The sequence below is a fragment of the Mesocricetus auratus genome, unplaced genomic scaffold (assembly GCF_017639785.1).
Source record: "Mesocricetus auratus isolate SY011 unplaced genomic scaffold, BCM_Maur_2.0 Super-Scaffold_100007, whole genome shotgun sequence".
Classification (NCBI taxonomy): Eukaryota; Metazoa; Chordata; class Mammalia; order Rodentia; family Cricetidae; genus Mesocricetus; species Mesocricetus auratus.
In genome coordinates, this window is record NW_024429191.1 from 58,564,205 (window position 1) to 58,588,686 (window position 24,482).

The 24,482-nt window shown below is 38.5% G+C and overlaps 1 protein-coding gene across 1 annotated transcript in view; it reads left to right on the plus strand.

Moving 5' to 3' along the window:
• Window positions 1–24,118, plus strand: part of Atad5 (ATPase family AAA domain containing 5) — a 56,307-nt gene extending 32,189 nt beyond the window's left edge. The window contains exons 9-23 of the mRNA XM_040749267.1: window positions 130–289; window positions 907–1,095; window positions 3,322–3,418; window positions 5,080–5,159; window positions 5,401–5,540; window positions 6,500–6,650; window positions 10,895–11,068; window positions 11,396–11,532; window positions 12,571–12,664; window positions 13,990–14,054; window positions 18,952–19,132; window positions 20,143–20,321; window positions 20,787–21,631; window positions 22,361–22,519; window positions 22,626–24,118. Coding sequence (XP_040605201.1) covers window positions 130–289; window positions 907–1,095; window positions 3,322–3,418; window positions 5,080–5,159; window positions 5,401–5,540; window positions 6,500–6,650; window positions 10,895–11,068; window positions 11,396–11,532; window positions 12,571–12,664; window positions 13,990–14,054; window positions 18,952–19,132; window positions 20,143–20,321; window positions 20,787–21,631; window positions 22,361–22,519; window positions 22,626–22,704 — 2,730 coding nt within the window. The 3' untranslated portion in view covers window positions 22,705–24,118. The remainder of the gene's footprint in view (window positions 1–129; window positions 290–906; window positions 1,096–3,321; window positions 3,419–5,079; window positions 5,160–5,400; window positions 5,541–6,499; window positions 6,651–10,894; window positions 11,069–11,395; window positions 11,533–12,570; window positions 12,665–13,989; window positions 14,055–18,951; window positions 19,133–20,142; window positions 20,322–20,786; window positions 21,632–22,360; window positions 22,520–22,625) is intronic.
• Window positions 24,119–24,482: the final 364 nt, after the last annotated feature.

Sequence of the window (24,482 nt, forward strand, 5' to 3'; positions counted from 1 at the left end):
TTTATGTTTGGTGACTAAAGCTAATATTCCATTGATAGTGACTTTCTGGGCAGGAAGCATTTGGTAGTGTTGTTACTAAGGCAATATATGATACAGGCTCATTATTGTACATCTTGTTCTTCATTGCAGTTGATGAGGACAAGGAAGGATTTTACTAAAGAAGTAAGAAATCTTTTGCTGGAGGAAATAAAGTGGTCAAATCCTGAGTTTTCTTTAGGAAAATATTTTCCCTTGCTTCTAAAAAAACGAATAGAGCACCAGGTACTTTCTGAGGGTCATGGTAAACAAGGTTAGTGATAATCATTGTCATTTATGTCTACGTTTGAGTTTTGTCTCCATTTTGGGGGGGTTGTTTTGTGTTTTTCAGGGTTTGTCTGTGTAGCTGTGACTGTTCTAGAACTCACTTTGTGGACCAGGCTAGTCTTGAACTTTGAACTTAAAAAGATCTGCCTGCTTGCCTACCAAGTCCTGGGATTAAAGGAGCGTGTGCCACCACCACCTGGCTTACATTTGAATTTTGAAAGATGAAGACCCAGTCTTTGACTCTTAGAAGTGGTTATTATAGACAGAACTTTTCTGCCAGTTGGCAAGGGAGGTTGTTTAGGAGTGCAGTGTAGTGTTTGGTCCTGCTAACTTCCAGAGATCCCAACCCAGGCAGATTTAGTTATGTTAAAGTGTTTATCATTTATTAGGAAAGCCTTAAATAAAGTCATTGCAACTTACTTTCTTGTACAATCTAAGTATAAAGGTCTTAAACTTACTCTAATTACATAAAATTTGATTCTTAACTTTTCATCTTAATGTTGTAAGACTATGGGATATTTGAAAGTGATAGAAAGATTATTGGGTTTGAGGATTGTTTTGTTGATTAGTAAGCACATACATTTCTCTCAATTTCCAAAATAGCAAGTCCACAACTACAGCCTCACATCAGTCAAAAAGAAACCAAAAGGAAACGTGTAGAAACAGGAAATCAGAAGTCAAAAAGAAAAAAACCAAATGAATATTCAGTGAGCCCAGAAAAGATAAAGGAGAAGTCAGAAGATCTTGACAAAAGAGTCAGCTCTTCTGGGATGAATCTACATTCTTCCAAAGGTATATTTCTAAATATCTCAGGGAAGAAGCAAACTGCTGTAAGTACATGTAAAGTCAAGACAGAAGCAGTAGATGACGATATTGTGATACTAGATGAAGGCAGAGTCAGTGCAGAAATACTGTCCTTTCCAGACTAGTTGGATTTTTTTCTGCCTCTCATCCTAGAACACATGATTTTTAACCTCTCAATCCCTACCTCATTTTGAGATATTCTTATACAGCTCAGGCTAACCTCAAACAATCTCATCTGACCATGAGCTTCTTGCCTCAACCTCCCAAACTCCAGGATTGTAAGCATGCAATATTTATACATATTGCTGGGGACTGAACCCATGCCTTAGCCCATGCTAGGCAAATATCCTACCTACTAAGCCACATTGTGAATCCCTAACCTGTCACACTTCTTTACCACTCTCCCCATTTTAGAAAAAACAGTTTTCTGGTTGTCTTGAACTTGTTCTTGTGTCTCAACCTCCCAAATAGCTGTGTTGGCTCACACAAAAGTATATTAACATGTTGGTGTTTAATTTATGGTTGTATTGTTCCTCTGTAAATACACATGCTGTTTTGTTTGTAGACATAATATCCTGCTGTGTGTATCTGGCTGGGCTTGAATTCATGAGCATTTGGATTTTTGACCTCCATCACACTTTCCTTCTACTTAAGTTTTGTTTTTTAAGCCAGAGATTAAACAGACCTGTTGGTTCAGGCCTATAACCAAAGTTATTCAGGAAGCCAGTCAGGAGGATCACAAGTTTAAAGTCTAACTTGTGGTATAGAATTGAATTCAAGGCCAGCCTGAGAAACTTAGTGAGACCTGTTTCTGGGACTATAGTGCAGTGGTAGCTCAATCCCCAGCCCTATGAGAAGGAAGAAGGGAGGGAGAGGGAGAGAAATAAACCTGTAATCACACTGTTTATATTGTTTTTCAGTATTATTTTGCCTTTCTGCACATTTCTATTCAGCATATATGTATACACGCACATCTTGTGTAAAAGTATTCTATTGAGTAGATTTTGTTGATGTCTTTTGTATCTTTTTTTCTTTTTTTGGTTTTTACGAGACAGGGTTTCTCTGTATTGTTTTGGAGGCTGTCAGTCCAGCCCAGCCTCGAACTCACAGAGATCCACCTGCCTCTGCCTCCGGAGTGCTGGGATTAAAGGCGTGCACCACCACCACCCGGTGATGTCTTTTGTTTCTGTCTGTACTGGCTGTCATGGAAGTCACTCTTAAGGCAAGGCTAGCCTCAGTCCCAGAGGTCCTCTTGCCTTCTGAGTGCTGGGATTTAAGACGTAAACCACCACACCAGAATCTGTTGAGTTGATTTGATTCATCTGTTTTATATAAAGTTTATGGAATGTTTTAATATTTGATATGGAATGTCACCTACCATTGATTTAAATTTTTTAAAATTTTACTTTATATGCATTTCTCCTACATGTATATTTACACCATATGTAGGATGGGGCTGGCAAAGCACTAGACGAAGGCATTAGAGCTCCTGGAACTGGGGTTACAGATGGTTGTGAGGGTACAAGAACAAACTTGGGTTCTCTGGAAGAGCAGTTAGTCCTCTTAACTTCCAGAGAGCTATCTCTCCAGTCCCCTTGCCTACTACTAGGGATATTTTTATGAACTGACTTCCTTAAGTATACTATCAGCTTCCTCACCTGTATAAATCCCATTGAGATTTTTGAATTTTCATTGGTTGGCATATTAGTTTGGTGAGGATTTCCATCTTGGCAGTCTACTCTGTTAGAGGTGTGTCCTTCATTTCTTTATTCAGATTGGCTTCATAAATCACAGGCTGCTTTTGTTCTTTAGCGGGCTTACTGGTTTCTGTGCTACACACTATTCTTAATGGTTCATATTGCCAAATATGGTAATTTAAGATGTAGTTGTTGAAAGTTGTAATGCACATACATTACTCCATACTTTGTTTTTCGAGACAGGGTTTCTCTGTGTAACAGCAGCCCTGGCTGTCTTGGAACTCACTCTGTAGACCAGGCTGGTTGTTTTTTATTTTGTTTATTTTTGTTTTTTAAGGTGATTTGAGTTTGGTATGACAAATTTTAAATGTAACGTTTTAAAAATAGATTTTTACATTTTACAAATAAAATTTCTATAGATGTCTTTTATTATATTTATAAGAAGGTAAATGTCTAAGGATGTTTGTTTTTGTCAAAGAATGAATAATAATTTAATGTATATTTATTTTTGCCTTAGATTCTGGAACTGAAGACATGCTTTGGACAGAAAAGTACCAGCCTCAAAATTCGAATGAACTCATAGGCAATGAATTAGCTATCAAAAAGTTACATAGGTGGGTAAAATTTGTAAAGGAATTAAGAAATACGTTATGGATCTAGTTTTGCTATTTAGACTAAAATTTAGAAACTACACTGGGCAGTAGTGGTACATGCCTTTAATCCCAGCACTCAAGAGGGAGAGGCAGGTGGATATTTGTGAGTTCTAGGCCATACTGGTCTATAGAGCAAGCTCCAGGACAGGCTCCAAAGCTACACACACAAACTCTGTCTCGGAAGAAAAGGCTCTTTTAAAAAATAATTTCAAATAAAAAGTTTCTCGGGGGCTGGAGAGATGGCCCAGAGGTTAAGAGCACTGCCTACTCTTCCAGAGGACCTGAGTTCAATTCCCAGCAACCACATGGTAGCTCACAACCATCCGTAATGAGATCTGGTGCCCCCTTCTGGTGTCCAAGCATAGAACACTATATGCATACATAATAAAAATTAAAAAGAAAAACAAAAAAAAAGTTTCTCTTTGGGAATGGTGTTGCATGCCTTTGATACCAGCACTAAGGAAGCAGAGGCAGGTGGATGTCTGTGAGTTCAAGGCCAGCCTGGTCTACAGAGTGAGTTCTAGGAAAGCTAAGTCTTTTCTGAGAAATACAATATAGGGGGAGGGGTGTGTTTCTTTTTATTCCTCCTCACCAGAGGTTATCACTATTGAAACCATCTCAAAACTTTCAGACAAAATTATATACACTGGTCATGGTTGTGACACCTATAATCCCAGCAGTCTAGAAATGGATGTAAGAGGACTAGTAAATGCCAGTTTGAACTACATAGCAAGGGTTAGGCTAGTCTGGGCTACATGATTCTCTTACCTCAAAAAAAAAAAAGATACACACATATTAAATTTTATTTGTTTGTTGAAACCTGGTTTCTCTGCATAGCCTTGGTTGTCCTAAGAACTAGCTCTGTAGGCTAGGCTGGCTCCAACTCACAGAGATCCACCTGCCTCTGCCTCCCTAGTGTTGGAGATAAAGGCATGTGCCACCACCATTCAACAATTCTTGCTTTCTAACCAATAGGATTGCATTACTATTAATTTCAGGTCCACAATTCCAAAGCTAAAATTTACTGGCTTTGTAAAGTTCATTATAGTGGGTCTGTATTGGTCATTCTTAGAAATTCCAATTATCCTTCCGAAAGCTGGGCATAGAGGTATACACCTTTAATCCCAACAATTGAAAGGCAAAGGCAGATGGATCTCCTCGTAAGTTCAAGGATAGCCTGGTCTATAGTGAGTTCCAGGACAGCCAGAGCTATATTACGTCTCCAAAACAAAACAAAAAACAAAATTGCCTTTCTAGAGCCAGACTTCATGATGTGCTCCTGTAATCCTAGTACATGGGAGGCTAGGGAAAGAGAATTATTGTCAGTTCAAGGTCAGTGTGGGTGACATAGCCCAGACTGTCTTAAAAAAATAAACCAGTAGGGATCATCATGATGGCTCAGTGGGTAAAGATGTCTGACAGCCTGAGTCCTTTGTTTTTCAAGACAGGGTTTTGTGTTTCAGCTCCAGCTGACCTGTTATACACTCTGGAGATCAGGCTGGCCTTGAATTCACAGAGATCCACCTACCTCTGTCTCCTGAGTGTTGGGATTAAAGGAGTACACTACCTACCACCACCCAGCAGTCTAGATTATTTGTATTAACACATTTCTTTTATGTCAGTTGGTTGAAGGACTGGAAAAGAAGAGCTGAACTGGAAGAAAGACAGAATTTGAAGGGAAAAAGAGATGAAAAACAGGAAGGTATTTTGAGTTATAGTTTTTTTTAATTTCACTGAACATTTTTAGAGTTAAATTTTAGAGCTAAAATTTGCATAAATTTAAGGATTAGTGTATTTCATATTTGATTTTTTTTTTACTCTTTGAGAATTCACTTTATACTGTTTATTGGCAAGAAATCCATGGAGTCTAACTGCTGTGTTTCATGAAGTAAAAGAGCTTCTAAGCAATTAATCATTTTACTTGTATTTGAATAATTTTTCAGATTTGTCAGATAGCGTGGACTTTAAAGGCAGTTCAGATGATGAAGAGTGTCATCTTTGCAACACTGTTCTTATAACAGGACCAACGGGAGTGGGAAAAACTGCTGCCGTGTATGCTTGTGCCCAGGAACTTGGATTTAAGGTTAGTAATTAACAACAGTGAATGTTAATGTAAGAATAGAAAAATAAGCTTGCTAGTTTTCCTGTAGTCCTAGCATTAAACTGGAGGATCAGAAACCCAAGGCCAGCCTGTGTCAATTAAGTCCTGTTTCAAAAAGGAGGAAAAGGTGATGGGGCGGTGACTCTGTTGGAAAAGTACTTGACAACTGAGTTCATATTCCCAGCACCTGTGAGAAAGTTGCTAAGCAGTGCATATATGTTGTCCCAGGGCTGGAGAGGTGAAGTCAGGCAGATTTCTGGAGCACACCAGCTGGACTCATCAGTCACAAATACTAGGTTCACCAAAAGATCCTCTCTCTCTCTCTCTCTCTCTCTCTCTCTCTCTCTCTCTCTCTCTCTCTCTCTCTCTCTCTCTCTCTCTCTCTCTCTCTCTCTCTCTCCCTCTCCCTCTCCCTCTCCCTCTCCCCCTCTTCCTCTCCCTCCCTGTCTCTCTGTCTCTCACTGTCTCTCATTCCCTTCTTTTCCTCTCAATCTCTCAATCTCTCTCTCTTGCTTTTTTTTTTGTTTTGTTTGAGAAAGGGTCTCTATGTAGGCCAGGCTGACCTGGAGCTCAGAGATTCGAATGCCTCTGCCTTCGATTACAAGTTCCAGGATTACAAGTATGCTCCACCACACAGTAATCAAAAGGCCCTTTCTTAAAAACAAGGTGAGGATAAATTGAGGAGGACACCCAAGGTCATACTCTGTCCTCCACATACACACACTCCCACTTGCACATTTGCAGAAGAAGAAGCAGGTATAATGGTTCACACTTGTAATCTTAGCACTCAGGAAGCTGAGGACTGAAACAGAATTGCTTTGCATTCTAGCCCAACCTAGGCTACAGTGTGAGACCCTGTCCCCTGCCCCCTCAAAAAAGAAAGGATAGGAAGAAAATATAAAACCTATTTGCCTTTTTAAAAATATATATTCTTCTTTTAGATATTTGAAGTGAACGCCTCTTCCCAGAGAAGTGGTAGACAAATCCTGTCTCAGCTGAAGGAAGCTACCCAGTCCCATCAAGTAGATAAACAAGGTGTAAACTCCCAAAAACCCTGCTTCTTTAATAACTACAGCATTGGCAAGTCACCAAGTAAGTAACTTACTCCCTTAAACTATAGTCATCTTTTGAAAAGTAAAATCTGAGAGAATAGTTCTCATCAACACCTGCCATTTTCTTTCTCTCTTTTCCTATACACAAATACAGCTGTTTCTCACAGGGCTATAAAATAAATTTGAAGGACATAAATTAGATCTCAAAACCATTCTAATGTTCTAGTCCACATGTTATTCAACATATGTTTCTAAACATTAAGGACTTTCTTTTTTTTTTAAAGGTTTATTTATTTATTATGTATACAGTGTTCTGTCTGCATGCATGCCTGCAGGCCAGATAAAGGCATCAGATCTCATTATAGACAGTTGTGAGCCGCCATGTGGGTACTGGGAATTGAACCCAGGTCCTCTGGAGGAACAGCCAGTGCTCTTAATCACTGATCCATCTCTCCAGCCCCCCATTAAGGACTTTTTAAAAAAGCATAGCAATAGTATAATTAAACCTAACAAAATGAGGCTTGTTTCTTGCTAAAAACCATCTGGTTTCATTTTTCTGTGATTTTACATGGCTTGTTCAAATCAGTATCCAAATTAGGCTCGCATCTCACATTTGACTAGTACTTGCTTCTTAGGTTTCTTTAACATCTCTATCAAGTCCCTACCTTTTCTGTCCCTGTCTTTATGTGTTGAAGAACTGAGTCCTTGTCACACTATGGATTTGGCTTCTCAATGTTTATGTATTCTCATGGTATCAGTCACCATATTCCCCTTCCCACATTTCTTATAAGCTGCTGGTTAGATTACTTTCTATGGTATGACTGAAATACAGGAATGATATCATGAAAGAAGACCTGTCCATGTCTAGTGATTGATGAATGAATTCAGGTATTTTCATTCTGGCTCACTCATTTTAAAACTCTCTGTCATCTTTAATGTTACTGTGTAGCCATTAATCATCTTTTTCTAATATAAGATGTCTCACTGCTACTGACAATTCATCTATTTCTCAGTTGTTTCCTCTTTGCATTTCAATTTGAAAAATTATTGCTGTATATTCAAGTTTGTGAATGTGTTCTGCAGTATCTAAGATGCTTGTAGTGCCATCCAGCATAGTTTTCATTTCCAGAAGTTTCATGTGGGTCTTTTTTGTCCAAACTTCTGTGTTTCCAGTTGTCACATGCCCCATTTTCCTACAAATATTTGATCATGTGGAATGTGATTATAGCTGCTCATTGTTCTTGTCCATATTTCTGTCATCTGTATAATTTCCAAGTTAGTTTTCAGCCTTATTTATGGATTATATTCTTCTTTTGATGCCTGCTGCTTTCTTTAGATTTATTTTTATTGTTTATGTATGTGTTTCTGCAGATGTTTATGTGCACCATTTACATGCAGTGCCTGTAGACAGCCCCACATTATTTGATCCCTAGAATTTTGGAGTTACAGGCAGTTCTGACCTGCCTGGTGTGGATGCTGGAAACAACCTGAGTCCTCTAGAAAGGCAGTATGCTCTTAACCACTGAGCCATGTCTCCAGCCTGAAAGCCCGATACTTGTAATTGCCTGTCAAACTTTATACAGTTTCTCTTGTTGGATGCTGGGTATTTCTGCCTGCTGTAACTGTCCTTGACCTTTGAGTTTGTTCATTTAAGGTCTGTTAAGCTATACTAGGCAAGATCATAGCAGCATTTAGACCTAGGCTGATTCTGCTCCTCTACTTGGTACTGCTTCTGAGCACCCTTGCTTGTCTCTCATCAGTAATGTTGTCTATTGATCTGTCCAGTGAAAAGAATGAATTCAGCCAGGCATGGTGGCACAGGCTATGAGTTTGAGGCCAGCTTTGCTTTATATAGTGAGTTCTAGGTCATTCAGGGCTAGTTAGTGAGACCTTATCTCTAACACAAAACAAATAAGAAAAGGGTGAATTCCCATCCCTAGATTTCTGTATGTGTCTGTTTTTGTTTCCCATGGCCCTTCCCTCATGAGTACTTAATTTTAGACTTGGCAAAGGAGGACTGCAGATTGCAGAGCACTCAATGTAGCTCTCAATTTGTGCATTCTCTCCTATGAGCTCTGTCTGCCTAGATTTTCTCATCACCTGCTCTAGTCTCCTTGACTTAGGAAAATTTGTACTGCATGTGGCTTAGGAATTCTTTCAAAGCAATGAGCTGGGCATCCTTCATGTTTAGCTTTTTGTGTCTTGTCCCTCAGGGATCACTGTCTTTTGTTGGATGGTAGCCAAAAACTTGAAAAATGTTTCATGCAGTTGTCTGTTTTTTTTTTAGTATGTCTATTTTTTTATTGTTACTGTTTTAGATAGAGAAGTAAGTCCAGTTTCAGATCCTCTTATCTTGCCTAGAATCAGAATCACATCTTTTGTTTTTTTCTTCTGGTGTTTATATAATCCCTCTTTGGCTGGCAAGAGACTGTTTCAATGGCTCTGTGTCCTTTCCATGTGGCCTTAGGAATCACTGTATCTCCTTGCTTTCTGCTGTGCCAGGTTGCCCTATACTTAGAGTTGGCTGGAGGTGATTCTTCTATTGGAAAAGTTTTAGAAATTATTTTTTAATTTAAATTTGAGTATCTTGAAATTACAGATAGCATATAATGCCAGGTATAATAGCTCACACCTGAAATACGAATATATAGGAGGCTGAGATGAGTGCAAAGCTACCCTTGGTTGCAGAGTAAGAAACTGTCTCAAAAACAAAGTTGGAAAGGTGCCTTAGCAGTTAAGAGTACTAGCCCTGCAGGGCAGTAGTGGCGCACGCCTTTAATCCTAGCACTTGGGAGGCAGAGGCAGGTGGATTCTGTGAGTTTGAGGCCAGCCTGGTCTACAGAGCTACAAAGAGAAACCCTGTCTCAAAAAATAAATAAATAAATAAATAATAAAAATTTTAAAAAGGAGTACTGACGATGCGCGATGGTGGCGCATGCCTTTAAACCCAGTACTGGGGAGGCAGAGACAGGCGGATCTCTGTAAGTTCGAGACCAGCCTGCTCTACAAGAGTTAGTTTCAGGATAGTCTCCAAAGCCACAGAGAAACCCTGCCTTGAAAAACAAGCCGGGTGGGTGGTGGCGCAGGCCTTTAATCCCAGCACTCGGGAGGCAGAGGCAGGCGGATCTCTGGGACAGAGATAGTCCCAGGACAGCTAGGACTGTTACAAAGAGAAACCCTGTCTTGAAAAACCAAAAAATAAATTGAAAAATCTCATGCTTCGGTAGAGAAGAGATTACCTCTTTATGGTTTGACTTGGTATCCATCTCTAGAATGTGTTTGGAAATGCACACTACTTGCTTGTAATACTGCTGTACTGTATAGCCCAGGGTGTGCCTGCCATTGCCAGTTTTCCTCCAGTGTCTTCTGATTTCAAGCAGCTATAGCAAAAATAACTGGAGGAACTGTGAACATTATTTCAAAATCATGTATTTATCATAGGTGTTTGCTGCATACCTGTAATCTCTGCACTGAGGGCAGAGGTAAAGAGGATTGCGATGTTCAGCATGGCTCCAGGGGTGGCGAAAGAATGAAGAAACAAATTAAATCACAGACACAGCAAAGATGGGGTTGGGTGGACTGGACTCTTTGGAGAAACCCCAACACCTCAGAAACTTAGCGTGCTTACGGTTGAACAGAAACAGGGTTATTGTATACAGCTGCTAAAGAGATGGAGTTATCATATACATACAGATAAACAAGAAGGCAGGGTTTATGGTATATAGTTGAACAGCGAGGCAGGTTTAGCTCATCTAGGCAGGAACAGTTTTCAGGCTGTAACATGGGGAGAGACTGTGACAAATGTTTTCTGCACATACTACCATTGTCTACACATGGATGAGTCGGCTTTGCCATCACTCTGAACCTGGGAGAATGGGTGCCATTTTCTCATGGGCTTGAGGCTGTGGGGTCCTTGACATGACTATGTCCTTGTCAACAATATACATTTACTCAGGACTCACTTACTCAGGACTTCCTCTACACCCCACAAAGGTTCAAAAACTTAAGCCCTATCTGAGTACCATAGAAAGACTTTTTCAAATGGTCAATCAGAGAAAGCATGTATCTTTGGAAAAGATTGTTTCTGACTAGTTGCTTTGTCCTATCATTCTGCTAGAATATATACAATACAATAATATCTGTATAGAGTTTTTGCATAGAAGAATGAAAGAAAATGTCTGCTTTTGGTTTTTATCATGTAAGAGTAGAAATATATCCTGGATAATTTTATTTTGCAATCAGTATAATTTTAGAATGTTCTTAAATGTAGTTTGTTTTTCATAGAAAAGTTAAACTCCCCTGGGAAAGTTGTTACATCACCAAGAAAGCTTCCTCCATCATCACCAAGAGGAAGTGGGCAAAAGCGAGCGCTTCTCCCTAAAACTTTGGCAAATTACTTTAAAGTTCCCTCCAAATCCAAAAATAATGAAGAAATCGGGGCACTCATGGGAAATAAAGGTAAACATTAAGTTAACAAAGCAAATTAACCTTGATGCATGAAACTGTATTTCACGTGGTCCTCTGCTATTTATTAAGCCTCAGTCACACTAATGATCCCAAAGATTTGATGTGGGAGTTCAGTTTCTGGGTATATCTTGTGTTTTATAAAAGGGAGTTTTGCCAGGTGTAGTGGTACATACCTTTAATTCCAGCCCTTTGGAAGTAGAGATGGATAGACCTCTGTAAACTCAAGACCAGCCTGCCTGATCTACACAGTGAAATCCTGTCTAAAAAAGAAAAAAAAAAGTGAGTTTTACCTAAAATGTTAACATTATATTTATGCAGGAATCAAAAATTCTTCTTTGGAACAGAGGCAAATTATTCAGACTAAATCAACAAATGCAAATAATTCAAATGTTAAAGAATGTGGAGCTGAAGAATCCAATAGAAAGAATGCAACATCTCTCATTCTCTTTGAAGAGGTAGGTTTGCAGGGCATACATTGTGAGGTTCATAGTGGAAACTTATTTTAAAAGATTACTATGTGTTTTCTTATAAGGAATTATAAAATAATAAATCCAATTTTAGAATAATATTTCTTTTTTAAAGGATGGTAATTTTTTGTTTTTTATAACATTTTCTTTATATTATTTTCTTTTATGTATGTGGATGTTATGCCTTCCTGTATGAATGTATATCATGTGTGAACATCACCTTAGGAGGCCAGAGGAGGGTGTTGGATCCCTTGGAACTGGAGTTACAGATGGTTGTGAACTGCTGTGTGGATGCTGGGAATCAAACTCAGGTCTTCTGAAAGAGCAACTAATGCTCTTAACCCCAAGCCATTTCTCCAACCCTGTCTAGAATAATTTTAAGATGATTAACATAATTCATACTGATTATAGAAGTTATTGCAACTCATATCTACCCACTTATTGGTGATTGTGTTTTATTTAGCTTTTTGTTTGCTTGTTTTTGTTTTTGTTGTTGTTTGGTTTTGTTTTTGAGACAGGGTGACAGGGTTTCTGTGTAATAGCCCTGACTGTCCTGGAACTTGCTTTGTAGACCAGGCTAGTCTCAAACTCACAAAGAATCTGCCTGCCTCTGCCTCCTGAGTCCTGGGATTAAAGCCATGTACCACCGCTGCCTGGCTTTTATTTGGTTTTAATGTTTACTGTTACCGTCTTAAAGGTTCTTTTATGGTATAAGACAATGCTTTCTCCAGGCAGTTGAGGTGCACACTTTTAATCCCATCACTCAGGAGGCAGAGACAAGCAGATCTTGAGTTTGAGGCCAGCCCTTGTCTATAGAGTGAGATCCAGGACAGTCAGGACTACACAGAAAAACCCTGTCTTGAAAAACCAAAAATAAATAAATAAATTTTCAGCGTGAGGTCAATATTCTAAAATTAATCAGCGTTGACTCTGACATCATATGTGTACTGTATATAACTATAGCTGATCTGAATACTAGGGTATTGTTACTCTCACTAAATTAATATTCTAATGAATGGTTTGTAGGTTGATGTCATTTTTGATGAAGATGCTGGATTTTTGAATGCAGTCAAAACATTCATGGCAACAACTAAACGACCAGTAATTCTCACTACAAGTGGTATGTAACAATAAATCCAGTACAGCTTATTTTTTGTTGAAGTGTTTTGGGAGAGCTACTAACTTTAAAGTTTAGTAAAGCACAGTATGGACTGGGGAGATGGCTCAGCAGGTCAAGGCGCCTTCCAGACAAGTCTATTGACCTGAGTTTGATGCCTGAAATCCACTTAAAGGTGGAAGGAGAATATCAGTTCCATAGGGTTAATATGTTGCTTCTGAATGCTTATTTATATACATAACCACACACAAAACAAAATACTAATAATAAATGACACTTTAAAACAAATGGGGTACTGGAAACATGACTCCATGGTTAAGAGCACTCATTGTTTTCAGAGAAGCTGGGTTCAGCACCCACATGACAGCATACTCAAGTTTCCTGGGATTTAATGTCCTCGTCTGACCTCCTCAGGCACCAGGCACTCACATGGGACACAGACATACATGCAGGCAAAAATTCAAACACATAAATAAATTGAAAAAGCTTTTTTTTTTTCTTTTCAAAACAAGGCATAATGTAATCTGTAATTCTAGTACTCAGGAGGCAGAGGCAGGAAGCTCCCTACAAATTTGAGGCTAGCCTAATGTCTGTAATGAATTACAGGCCAGCTAATACTACATAGCCAAAACCTCTCTTAAAACAAAACAAACAAAAGCTGTCACACAAAGGCTATACTTAGAAACCCTGTCTCGAAGGAGGAAGAGGAGGAGGGGAAAATCTTAATAATCATAGTTTAGGTGATAATTTAATTAAAAGGTCATAATTACTTTGGATCAAATAGAAAGTTCCTACAGGAATTACCATTTGTATGAAACTGTAGTCTCCCTTCATCTGAGAGGGATACTTCCACACTTTACCACCCCATGGATGCTTGACATTTTAAATAGTGCCACACTGTATATATACCTTTCCTCCTATACATACATACTTAGAACACTAGTTGTAGTTAGAAATTAACAACCAATTACCAAGAGAACAATTAAAACACTTGTTAACAATTGTAAATATAAGGACCGGGAGAGTTGATTCAACAGTTAAGAGCACTTGGAGAGGAGCCAGGTTTAGTCCCCAGACCCTGAAGACCAGAAGTATCAGATCTCCTGGAGCTGGGGTTACAGGCAGTTGTGAGCTATGTGAGATATGATTTCTGGGAACTAAACTCTAGCCCTCTGCAAGATCAGAAAGCACTATAGCCACTGACCCATCTTTACAATTCCTGTCCTTTAATTGCCAATGAAATGCTAGATGTTGTCATACAAAAGTATAACTGAAAAAAGTTATTTAGTGGTCTCATTTAAAAAAAAAACTTTGTTGTTTTCTTATAGATCCCACATTTAGTTTAGTGTTTGATGGCTGCTTTGAAGAAATCAATTTCAATATTCCTTCCCCGGTAAGTTTTGAATTTTCATGATCATAATCATGATCATGATCGTAGATTATATGTACCACAATTATGTAAAAGATATCTTTTAAATTGAATTTATATTTCGAAATGTGTTTTTTCAAGGGAAATGTTAAACCTTCTGAGTTTTAGAAAACTTGTGGTTATTTCCTTTTTTGCTCTAAAATAAAGTTTTTTTTCGGATATTTAAGTTTTCTGTATATTCTAATACTCCCTTTTGTTTTTGTTTTTGTTTTTCCTTTGAGATTGTTATACTATGTAGCATTGGAGGGCTTGAAACTCTATGTAGTCTTGAACTTACAGAGATTCACTGCCTCTGCCTCCTGAGTGCAGGGATTAGAGTTAAACCTTGCACTTTTCTGAGGCCGATATAATCACAGTCTAGACCTGAATAGAGAACTGTCTCCCTCTTTGCTTCTGAAGGTCTGGCTATGTGCTCCTCACATGCAGCATGACTCACAGGACTGTTGTAAGGATTTACAACCTAAGAACAGGGTGAATATTTGAAATTATCAAATTCACGGTGTTAACCTTGTGTGTTAAGTTCATCTTAAACAATAAACCTGTTTACTTTTTTTAAAGACTTATTTTGTTTTTATGTGTGTGACTGTTTGCATACATGCATGTATAGGCAACACGTGCATGCTTGGTGCCTGTGGAGGTTAGAAGAGGATGTTAGATCCCCTGAAACTAAAGTTACAGATGGTTAGGAACCACCAGGAGAGTGCTGCTTACTGAATCCCTGGCTCTCTGCTACAAGTGTTCTTAACTTCTGAGCCTTCTTCTCTAGCATATCCCCCCATCTTCTTCTTAAAGATTTATTTTAGCTAAGCATTGTGGTACACACCTTTAGTCCCAGCACTTGGAGGCAGAGGCTTATTTATTCTGTGTGTAAATGGATTTATATGGGTGCACATGTGACATGACAAATGTATAGAGGTCAGAGGGCCGCTTTTAGGAGTTGGGTCTCCTTCCGTAGCATGTGGGTTCTGGGGATTGAACTCAGACTGTCAGCCTTTTAACCAGGGCTATTAGCCTGAGCCATCTTACTCAGAGAGATGTCCCTGAATGGGCTCTCTTTAGCTTTTGAGGCATGATCTCATTTAGTCCAGGTTGCTTTGAGTTTACTGTATAGCCAAGAATGAACAAGCCTTTACCACCAAACCTGGTTTATGTGGTGCCTGGAATGAAATCTAGGGCCTCTTGCATGCTAAGCACTTTGCCAACTGAGCTGGTTGTCCCTAGACTTGTTTTTGTAATAGCATCTATTATAGGCCATACTGGCCTCAATCTAAATGTGCATTTGAATATGACCCCTGGTCTTCTTGCATTCATACTCAAAATAATAGGATGACAGATGTGTGTTACCTTTACTGAGGTTTTTAGGATATTGAGCCTTGTTTTTTTCCCACTCTTCCTTTATTGGTGATTGAATCCAGAGTTTTGTATGCTTAACACTCTGGCAGGAGCTATAGCCCTTGGATTTTTCAGATGCTCTTACTATTTATCCCTGACTGGCCCAGAACCTGCAGTCCTTCTCCAATGCTAGAGTTATAGGCATGAACCACCGTGCACAGCTGTTTGTTGTCTTTTCAAGGGCCGTCTGACTATCTGTACCTCCTTATTGAAGTATTCCTTCAAAGTTTTGAGAAAGGTTGAGTGGGGTGCCGAGAATGAATGCTGAGCTTTGTGCCTGTCAGTCAAACACTGGAAGTGAACTGTATATACTCCCAGCTCCTTTTCAGATGTCTTGTCTCCTCCTTTAATTAGTTATTTATTTACTGAAGTATTTTTTAAAATAACGTGGGTATGTTTACATTAGATTTGTATCTTATAAATGATTTTTCCCAGTTCATGGCTTTTCTTTTTTTTTAATTGTAAGGTAAACATTTTTAATTTTAATAAAATATACTTTACTGGATTTTTATTTCATAGTTTGTGGTTCTATATACCGTTTAAGCTTATAACAATTCTGCCTATGCAATTTTATAATAGCTGTTTTACTTAGGTCTAAAACCTGCTTAGACCGAATTTTATAAGATGATTTGTTTTCTTTTTTTTTCTTTTCTTTTCTTTTCTTTTTTTTTTTCTTTTTTTTTTTTTTTTGGTTTTTCGAGACAGGGTTTCTCTGTAATGTTTTGGAGGCTGTCCTGGAACTCGCTCTGTAGACCAGGCTGGCCTTGAACTCACAGAGATCCGCCTGCCTCTGCCTCCCGAGTGCTGGGATTAAAGGCGTGTGCCACCACCGCCCGGCCGATGATTTGTTTTCTTATAGATATCTAATTGTTCAAACATTACTTATTCAAAGTACCTCTATTTGTTTTGTTTGAAGACATATTATGTATACTGTGTTTCTCCTGCATGTACACACCTGCAAGCCAGAAGAGGGCACCAGATCTCATTATGGATGGTTGTGAGCCACCATGTGGTCGCTGGGAATTGAACTCAAAACATCTAGAAGAGCAGCCAGTGCTCTTAACTGCTGAACCATCTCTCCAGCTCCCCCCCCCCCCCCTTTTTGTTTTGAGATAGGGTTTGTCTATGTAGCCGTGGCTATCCAAGAATCCCCAGTGTAGACCAGGCTGGCCTCAAACTCACAGATATCCATTTCCTATGCCTCCTGAGCGCTGGGATTAAAGGTGAGCTCCCCCCATGCCAGGCTTCAAAGTACCTTTTCCAAAATTTTGTAAGTTAAATGTATTTATTGTGTGTGTGCCCATGGTGCACATGTGAAGGTCAGAGGATAGCTTGCAGGAGTTGTTTCACTTCTGCCCAACCTAGGGATCAAAAGGAAGTCATCAGAAGGTTTGGAGGTTTGCATTTACCTGCTGTGCCATCTTGTTGGGCCGCAAAGTACCCTTTTGTTTTGTTCTGTTTTTAGGTGCAGGATTTCTCTGTGTAGCTTTGGAGTCTGTCCTAGAACTTAGTCTGTAGACTAGGCTAGCCTCAAACTCACAGAGATCTGCCTGCCTCTGCCTCCCGAGTGCTTGGATTAAAATCGTACACCACCACTGCCCATCAAAAGATACCTTTTTGCAGTAAGCACTACTACAGGATTTTGTTTAGTTTTTCCAACTATGCTTACTTTGTTCTTAATATTTATGTGAGAATTGATGTTGGCTTGATTACTGTAACTGTACCAAGTCTTGAAGTTAAGGACCTCTTTTACTTTGCTAAATTGTTTTGACTGTTACAGATATTACTCATTTCTCTGCTAATTTTAGAAAGGGATTGTCAATTTTTACAGTTTATTCTGGTGTTGTCTTAGAATTTGATTGACTTTATAATCAAATTTGGGGCAGTAGACATTTGATGATACTGAATCTTGTAATTAATGGTCATTTTGCTTAGGGGCAGTATTGATTTTTCTCAAATTTGTTTGTTGGTTTGGTTTTTTGATATAGGGTCTCTCTATATAGCCGTGGCTTCCTTGGCTTTATGTGGCTGCCTTATTTTACTCGACACAGGTTTGAGTATTTTGTAGCATCTGTGTTGACTTCAAACTCAGTATGTAGCTGAGGATGACCTTGAACTCTTGATCTTTCTGTTTCCTTCTCTCAAAAGTTAGTTTACAGGCTAGGATTACTGGCATAGGCCACCACACCTGGCTCTTTTTAATTTCCTTCTCATACTTTATTCATTGATGATGACATCAATGCCACACTAAGTAGAGGTATTGGCAGTCGACAATTGTAGCTGTTTATAGACACAACCTCAGATAGGAAGTGATCACTATTACTATTGGCCACAAAGCTACCTGTAGGATTTTTTTTGTACACTTTGTAGGAGTAAGGATATTCCCTATTAATCAGATTTTAAAAGGATTTTTTATAAAGAATAAATTCATGATTTAAGTTGTACTTTATTATTTTTTCTGTTACTACTTGATAGTTTTCTAATTTTTATTTTAAAATTAGAAAAGTATATTTCAGTATTGTTATAATATTTATAATTTTACTGGCTATAAAATATCCTGTGAATCATCTAGGTATAGTGATGTACACCTTTAATCCCAGCACTTGGGAGAAAGAGGCAGGATCCTTGTGAGTTGGAGGCCATTCTTGGTTTACAGAGTGAGTTCCAGGACAGCCAGGGCTATAAAGAGAGGCCTTGTCTCAAAATTTAAAAAAGGTGTGGGGGAGAGGAAAGGAATCCTGTCCCGTGTACCATTACTTAACCCAGCTCTATAAAACTGTCTGTTGTTCAAGTTAGAGCATTTTGTGTAAGTTTCCTTGCCAGGCTGAATGTGGTAGTACACACCTATAATCCTAGCATCCAAGAGGCAGAGTCAAGGAGTATGTGAGTTTGAGGTCTGCCTGGGCTGTATAGCAAGAACCTGATTAAAACAACAACAAAACCAGGTATAGGGGAAAATGCTAGTAATCCTAGCACTTGGGAGGTGGTGGCAGAAGAATCAGAGATTCAAGTTCAAGACCAGCCTAGATTGTATAAGATTCTGTTTTAAACACACATAGTTTTTTGTTGTTGCTGTCCTGGACTGTATACAATCAACACAAGAAGAATATATAAATGCCTTTAATTTGGTGGTATATGCTCTTGTATTTTCTAAAGAAATTTCATTCTCAAAAAGTTTTAAGATATTGTGGATTCTGCCAGGCAGTGGTAGCGCACACCTTTAATCCCAGCACTCGGGAGACAGAGGCAGGCAGATCTCTGTGAGTTCGACATCAGCCTGGTTTACAGAGTGAGTTCTAGGACAGCCTCCATAGCCACAGAGAAACCCTGTCTCGAAAAACAAACAAAAAAAATATATTGTGGATTTTAACAAAGTTCTTCCTCGATGTCCAGGATTATTACTCCATTTCTGACAGTTATGTAACTAACTGTGTCATTCTCTCCCCCATCTTGTTTTTCTATTTTTAAGATGAATGTTGCCAGCTATTTACAAGTGATCTGTTTAGTTGAGAATTTCAGAACCGACTTAAAAGACTTTGTAACCTTGTTGACTGCAAATGCTTGTGACATCAGAAAAAGTATCCTTTACTTACAGTTTTGGATTAGAAGTGGAGGAGGAATTTTAGAAGAAATGCCATTATCACAGTATCGTAAGTAGTCTGTCATGAGAAAATGTTCTTAATAGACCATTGTTTTGACTGTTACAGGTCTTATGGAACCATATTCTTGAGTATATACTCTATCAAAATATTTTTAGCCAGGCCCTGTTTTGGTTTTTAGACAAGATCTCTTGTATTATATTTAATAGTTTGTAATTCTACGAACTTGGTTTCAGAAATATTTTTTCTCACATATGTATTTTTACTTTCTACTACTCTTCAGTTACTGTTGTGCCCTTTGCACAAGCAATTATTGGTGACTTTCTCCATTCCAGATCCTGTGTTTTCAGGATCAGTCAGCCATGCTTCTTCCCAGGGGAAGTTGTCAGTTTGTGTGTTGTCTGCTCCATAGTCACAGTTCTGTTGGGATAGATCCTGGTCACATAGTCACATAAAATCAAGGTGAACAAACAAGATAGGAAGATGAAAAACAGTAGTATGAAGTTCTGCGAAATTAATCCCCTATCATTTTTTAAGTAGTTCAAAATTTAAGCATTGTTTTTCAAAATAGATGTACCTATATTTTTTATTCATTGTAAGCTAGCAGCTTTAACAAGCTCTCAAAAGATAAATATGATAAATAAAACATGGGAAAAAACATCCTGGTGTGTGATCACAGCAGAATCAGATGTTCAAGGTTGTATACACCTGAAGTTGTCCTCTGACCACCAAACACACAAAGGAGTTCAAGGTTATCCTTGCCTATATTGCAAATGTGAGGCCAGCCTGGGCTAAATGAGGTCCTGACTCAATGAAATAATAAAATAGCCTTGGTATAAACATCAAATACTGATAATAAATAAAAGATAGGGTGAATCATTTCACTTAGGTATTTTGCAAGTGATGAATTACATTGTGTTTCTAATGTAGTAAATGCGCGTGGAGAACAAAAGGGATAAAGGCCAGGAGTTGGGCAGGGCACCTCTTCAGAACTTGTGCTTTGTTTCATACAGTTTCTTTAAAATATATTCGCCTAAGATTTGTCTTTATTAATTTTCTAGGAGGAAATAGCAGAAATGAACTGATTTGCTCTGAAGATGGCACTGATACAAAAATTAACTCTAAAAACAGCAGAAGGAACCGAGTTGCCCTCCCCAAATGCGACACTGGCTGTACAGAGGCATTGTTTGGACTCAAGAACATTGCCTCCCCATCCCAAGACTTATTTTCATTTTTAAAGGTATTTTCCACATCTGTGTGGAATGTTGAATTCATGGTCTGTCTTCTCAGTATTTACCCTGTGTTTTGAGTATTAGTTCAACTTAAAATACACTAATATTTTTTAGACTGTAGATGTGAGATTGTAACTCACTTGCCTGTGTTGATAAACGGTGCATAGGCATAACTTTAAAAGTATAGTATGAGGGCGCTGGAGAGATGGCTCAGCAGTTAAGAGCACTGACTCCTCTTCCAGACCTCCTGAGTTCAATTCCCAGCAACCACATGGTGGTTCACAGCCATCCATAGTGGGATCTGATACGTCCTTATGGCTTTGCAGGTGTACATGCAGATAGAGCACTCATACATATAAAATAAATAAATCTTTAAAAAATAGATAAAAGGTAGAGATACATAGAAGTAAGTCTATATTCCTAAGGGTGGGAAGAAACTCTTAAACATCTCTTTACTCAAAATTGCTTTTCAGCACAAGATCACAACAAAGGAAGAATGGCATAAATTCATCCAGCTCCTCACAGAATTCCACCTGCAAAATATAGATTTATTATATAGTAATCTTGAGTTCATCTTGCCATTGCCAGTTACTGTCATTCCAGTAGTAAAAGATGCTTATGGCTTCCCAGTGACTACAGAAGCCAGTGCACCAGCAAGCATGGAGCATCTTCCCAGGAAGCAGTCAGAAGACCAGCCATTAAAGAAGTCACAGAAAAGGAAACATAAAAAAATGATGACCCTAGATGACAGTGACTTATTTGACACTGGACTGGACTTTTCTGATGAACTGACTAGCTTGTCTCCTGTGCCTTCCTCAGCTTTAGAAGATGTCACAAGCAGAGACAGAGAAGGCAACTCAGAAACACAAACACAAAACAAATGTTCCACGTCTGACTCTGTGCCTCAGCCTCCTAAGATACCAGCAGAGAAGTGTTCTGTGCTCGTTTCCCACTGTTTAAATTCTCTTACTGAGTTCATGGAGAACATGTCCTTCTTAGATGCCCTTTTAACAGACCCAAGGGAACAGAATGAACTGGGTAAAAATCCTTTTCACTGGACAAGTGGAAAGGTTAAAAGTGGACTTTGTGATGAGTTCAGTATTGAGAGTAGAGATGGGCGGGCTCCTCGGAGCTCTGAAGAATTAAAAGCAGCTGCAGAAGCTCTCAGCTTTACTAAATGCTCTTCTAGCATTTCAAAAGCACTGGAGTCCTTGAATTCACACACACATTCAGGGAGAGATGCAGTCAGTGAGCTCAGTTTCTGTGTTTCACAAAGGTGCAGTGATGTATGCTTCCGCCAGTCAGCAGCTAATCTACAGTAAGTATTATTTGTTACCTTCTATTTATTTCAGTAATCAGTCTAGTTTTAAAATGTTGGGATATTGATAATGGGAAACAGTGTTAATATAGCTTCTCATACAAGTTGAAGAGATTACTGAAAAAACTAGCTTGAATGAAATTTGAGAAACCTAGGTGAGTGTGTGGTGCACACCTTTAATCTGAGTGCTCAGGAGGCAGAGGCGGGCAGATCTCTCTGAGTCCAAGGCCAGCCTGGTCTATGGAGTGAGTTCCAGGACAGCTAGTGCTACACAAAACAATCCTGTCTTGGAAAAGAAAAGAAAAAAAAAATTGGGTGACAGAGGAGTGTAGGTGACAGGAGTTTAGAGTTGTGACAGGTAAAAAGTAGCCATTAAGATATTTCCCTATCACCCCAGGCATGGTGGCACATGTTGGTAATCACAGGACTTAGGAGGTAGAGGCACAAGGATCAAGAGTTTGAAGCTAACCCCAGCTACATGAGATCCTGTCTCAAAACAAAAATTGTCAATATGAAGTTGAATGTATCAGTACAAGACTGAGTGAAGTCAGGCTGAGCTATATGGAGTTCTAGGCCAGTCTGGGTATATAGGACTGTGACTGATACTGTCGACAGGAAATTGCAAGCATCATCTGGTCTAGACCAGAAGCAGGAACACTGGTTACATTTGGGGTTGTAACATTTTTATGTACAAAATACCAAAAAATAATGCTTACTCTTAATTTGTAGCAATGCTGACAAGAGGATGGCAGTCATTAAAAGAGTATTTTCTAGTCGATCTCTTCTGAGTGTGGGTAATAAGCAAGCTAGTATAGTTGACTACCTGCCAACTCTTCGGAACATTTGTCGGACAGAGAAGCTAAAAGAACAAGTGAAAAATAAAAGAAGGTAAAGTGTGTTAAAAAGTAATGTTTTAAGTAGACACATCAAGATTAGTAAATGTGTTCGTGGTAATGGAAATACTGATGTTAAATTATTTTTGTAATTTTGACAGATTTCTGCACTACTTTGAAGGAATTCATCTTGATATTCCTGAAGAGACTGTGACTGATTTGGCCACTGACTTCCCTTGATGCTTCCCGTCTTCAGTGTCCTGTACAGATGATGTAGTCCTTAAAACACACTAGATTATGTAGATTTTAAAGAAGAGCTTATTTCTCTTAATGTAAATTTTAATAGACTTTGTATTTTTGTGATTCAAGTATTTAAAAGGAAAAAATGGGTTTCAAACTGTATATATGATTGTGGAATATTTTTTTCTGAATGTTTTGTATTACTGATTTTTGCTTTGCTGGTGTGCTTTCTGTGTGTGAGAGCTGTCTGTAGAAGGTAGTGTTCACTAGGAGACTTCTAAAGTTGTTTTAGTGCTGAGCTCATCTGCAGTTTTCCCTTTTCTTCTGCCCTTCCTCTGCTCTCCAGCATCAGAGCGGTACCGCCATGAATAGGCGTGGCACCTAGCGTGCAGTCCCTAAAGTTACACAGCATAAAAGGTACATATGGAGTAATTTTTAAGTCTACTAGGAAGGAAATTATGTATCAGTTTTGGAAAGCCTTTATGTCTTGTGCCCTTCTCCAGCATGTTTTACCATCTAATCATTGAGTCATTTGTGTTGGCAAAGTAAAGCATTCTGAAATCTAAGCTTTCATAAACCTTTCTTATCACTCCAAGTAGGTAAGTCTTGTGCATTTTGCCAACTCAGATCATCTGTACATTTTCTAGTACTTTTACATCATGTTTTCTTAAAAAATGTAATGACATTAATTCATCTATTTTGGACAAGTTTTTGATGGTTGAAGAAATAATGAAGGATTCTACCATGGGGTTTCTACCTAACAAGCTATTTCCATTTAAGTTTGGTTTTTTGGTTTTGTGGTGCTGAGGATTTAAACCCAGGGTCTTTGTGTTGTAGGCAAGTGTCCTATGTCTTAGTACATACACAATCCTGTTTTTGTAACTATTTGTGGTGCTACAGATCAAACCCAAGGCCTTGTACATTCGAGGGACACACTTAACCACCCTGTTTTTGAGACGAGGTCTGGTTATAATGCTTAGGCTACCTCCAAACTCCTTCCCAACTTATATGATCCTCCTGTCTCAGCTTTTCAAGTACCTGGAAATACAGGCATATGCTGCCACACCCAGTAAGGTCATGGGTTTTTCTTTTTCTTTTTTTTTTAAGTACCTATTTTTACTTTAGTAACAAGATTTTAAAACGTCACATTTTCCTTAATGTTATTTTTCAGTCAGATAATCAGGTATGTTTAAAATTGCTTCATATTATATATATTTGTATAATAATACAATATTCAGGTACATTTTCTGATGAATTGTATTTTTAACTCAAAAGTTAAGGATCCTAGTTTTGTACTTTCTTAAAGCGTGGGTGCACACCTGTTTACAAATGTGTGTAAAGATGTGTTTTTACCTTTTGTTCAACCTACTTTTTCTTGTATTAATTAGCAAATTAATTAAAAGTTAAAGCCAAAGGCTTTAAGTGGTATTTAAATAGTTATGATCGTCTTAATGTACATGTATATTGAATACATTCAGATAAATGCTACAACTTTGCTGAAGAAAAAACAATATGGTCAAAGCTTTTTAAAGATTTGCTTTTTATATGTGTTAATGTTTTGCCTGCATGTATGCATGTGCATCACATGCTTGCAATGCTTGAGGAGGCCAGAAGAGGCCATTGGATACCATGGAATTAGAGTTTAGGGATGATGGTTGTGAGCTGCCTATCATATGAGGGTTCAGAACTGTACCTGGGACCCCTTCAAGGGCTGCAAGTGCTCTTAATGCTGAGCCATCTCTCCAAATCCTGAAGCCTTTAAGTGTGCATATCTGTTT